The following is a 2,839-nucleotide window of genomic DNA, read 5'->3' on the forward strand; positions in this document are numbered from 1 at the left end:
GAAATGAGGTTTTTTTCCTGAATTTTTTGTTGCACTTAACTTTTATGCTGTGTTGAGGTCCTCTTTATAAGTGAATCCAGAAACAATGGTAATGTTGAAAAGGTTTCTGAATGGGGTATGCCTATCCTATCAACACCATCATCCATGAGTTGAGACTTGCAAATTGTTAACTCAGCCGTGAAGCCATTTCCCTTATTTTGCCTTTACAGTGAACCACAACATTGCAAGGTGATTGCTCATTAGGCTCTCTTATTTCCTCAATCATCAACTGAAGTGAATAATTACTAGTGTTACTCCCCCTTCCAGTCTTCAACATCAAACTGCTTTTCCCTTCTCTGTCCTACATTTCTTGTGTATCAGAGACCTTTGAGGTCCCAGTTATCTCTTTAAAACCCAATTGTTTTGTATTTTTAATGTGTTTTTTTAATGACTGATATGTTCATTTAATTTCTGAATTTACAAATGTGAAAGAAACACAGCTCATTAAAATATCTAATGGATTCTGTTTCTTAAAATGACTTCCTACATAATATATGTATTATATTTAGGTCTTTAGTCCATTTTGAGTTTATTTTTGTATATGCTGTTAGAGAATGTTCTAATTTTACTTTATTGCATGTAGCTATCCAGTTGTGCCAGCACCACTTATGGAAGAGATTGTCTTCTCTCCACTGTATATTCTTGTCTTTTTTCTATTATAGATTAATTGACCATAAGCACATAGGTTTATTTCTGGGCTCTCTCTTCTGTTCCACATATCTGTTTTTGTGCCAACACTATACTGATTGTATTAATGTAGTTTTCTGATATAGTTCAAAGTCAAGGAACCTGATTCCTCCAGTTCTGATCTTCTTCCTTAAGATGGTTTTGGCAATTCAGGGTCTTTCAGTTTCCATACAAAATTTAAAATTATCTGTTCTAGTTTTGTGGGAAATACCCTGGTATGTTCATAGCAATTGCATTGAGTATGTGGACTGCCTTGGATAGCATGTTTATTTTAACAATAACAATTTTTCCAATCCATAAACAAGGTAAACCTTTCCCTCTGTTTGTATTATCTTCACTTTCTTTGATCAGGGTCTTATTTTTTCTAAGTACAGGTCTTTCACCACCTTAGGTACGTGTATTTCTAGGTGTTTTATTTCTCTCTTTTTTTATTCATTTTCTCTCACCCTAGTGGCTTTTCAGCAATAAGAGTGATCATTTTTTGAGAAATAACCACTATAAATAATTAATCAATTCCAGTATGTGTGGTATTTGGGGGACCTAAATAATGTTTAAGAAAAGAATTTATAACTTCCAAAATGTTAAATATTTTTAGTGTGTATGTGTAAGTATTCCTATTTCTGTTTGTGTTCTGTATTTGGAGAATGGGATTTTGTCATTCTCTTCATACTGATCATTGGTTTTGATAAATTTTAGAGATAATAGCTGTTCATTTAATTCCTATGATTTTCAGGAGCACTCTGCTGAGGAAGCCAGGACATTTTGCTCATGGTACTGTAGATCAGTCTGGAGAAGAGTCTGTGTTGGAGTAAAATGTACACCAAGTGACCTGAGTCACTCTGATGCCTGAAAGAGCTGGAGTTATGGAGGTCTGTCATACTCTCTCAGGAAGCTCTAACTGATTATTTCATTTTTCAACTTAGGTGAATTTCACTTGGTTTGGCTGAAAGTGAAAGTGAAGTCGCTCAGTCGTGTCCAACTCTTTGCAACCACATGGACACCAGGCTCCTCCGTCCATGGGATTTTCTAGGCAAGAGTACTGGAGTGGGTTGCCATTTCCTTTGCCATGGAATCTTCCCGACCCAGGGATCAAACCCAGGTCTCCCGCATTGTAGACAGACACTTTACCATCAGAGCCACCAGGGGAGTTTGGCTGACTGGGGGTTAAACGAGGGGGAGGGGCACGTCAGGAGTTGGGAAGTGGGACGTCCAGTGTCACGTGACATGGGCTGCCATAGTAACAGGCCTCCTGCCTTGCATCCAATCAGATATGGACAGTGTCTGTGACGTCAGGGAAAGCAGGGCCTATAAATTCGACCAACGGCCTTCAACCCCCTCACTGTTCTTCTGGGCTGAGCTATGAGGAATGGCGGCTCTGTCATGTCCCAACCATCTTCTGACAGCTATGAGGAAGACGTGATCGCCAAAGAAACTGGCACCTCCGAAACTGAGCCCTCTGAAACGGAGATCGCGAAAGCCGAGACCTCCAAACCAGAGCTGTATGATGCGGAACCAAAAAAGGCAAAGCAGAAGACAGCTAAGGGCCGCCGTCGCCGTCGCCGGCACTGCCATAACGACAACTTCTCAAGTTTTGCTACCTATTTCCCTAGGGTGCTGAGGCAAATACATACAGGCCTGAGTCTTTCCCACGACTCCGTGAACATCCTGGATTCGTTTGTGAAAGATATGTTTGAGCGGATTGCCGAAGAGGCCGGGCGCCTGGCCCGCTACAAGAAGCGCCGCACCATCACGCATGAAGACATCGAGAGAGCTGTGCGTCTTCTGTTGCCTGGGGAGCTCTGCAAGTATGCCATAACCGAGGCCACCAAGTCGCTCATCCGATACCACACCTGCAGATGAACTGCCTCAGGACTGTCTGACCATCACAAACCAGACTTAAGGGTTCTCCCCTTAGGCCCTACATTTACTCTTTAAAACATTTCTACCCCAAAGAAAACATTAAAAACCTCATTAACTTTGCTTCAATATGTGTCGGTTGTGTCATTTGTTTGATGGAAAATTGTGTACTTTTCGCAACTTGTCACTTTCCTAAATGGTTATTTCTATTCATGGTTTCTCAGTAATTTTAGGGATCTTTATGGTCAAAATTCTT

The 2,839-nt window shown here is 40.8% G+C and overlaps 1 protein-coding gene across 1 annotated transcript; it reads left to right on the forward strand.

The window, feature by feature from the left end:
- Window positions 1–2,085: 2,085 nt before the first annotated feature.
- Window positions 2,086–2,586, forward strand: LOC102411916 (late histone H2B.L4-like). Its single transcript, XM_006073360.3, has one exon. The coding sequence runs from the start codon at window positions 2,086–2,088 to the stop codon at window positions 2,584–2,586; it is 501 nt and encodes a 166-aa protein (XP_006073422.2).
- Window positions 2,587–2,839: the final 253 nt, after the last annotated feature.

Source organism: Bubalus bubalis, chromosome X (assembly GCF_019923935.1).
Source record: "Bubalus bubalis isolate 160015118507 breed Murrah chromosome X, NDDB_SH_1, whole genome shotgun sequence".
In the NCBI taxonomy this organism is placed as follows: Eukaryota; Metazoa; Chordata; class Mammalia; order Artiodactyla; family Bovidae; genus Bubalus; species Bubalus bubalis.

Bases quoted from the DNA above. Each gene is read 5' to 3' on its own strand.
- LOC102411916 (XM_006073360.3), top strand. From the start codon at position 2,086: ATGAGGAATGGCGGCTCTGTCATGTCCCAACCATCTTCTGACAGCTAT.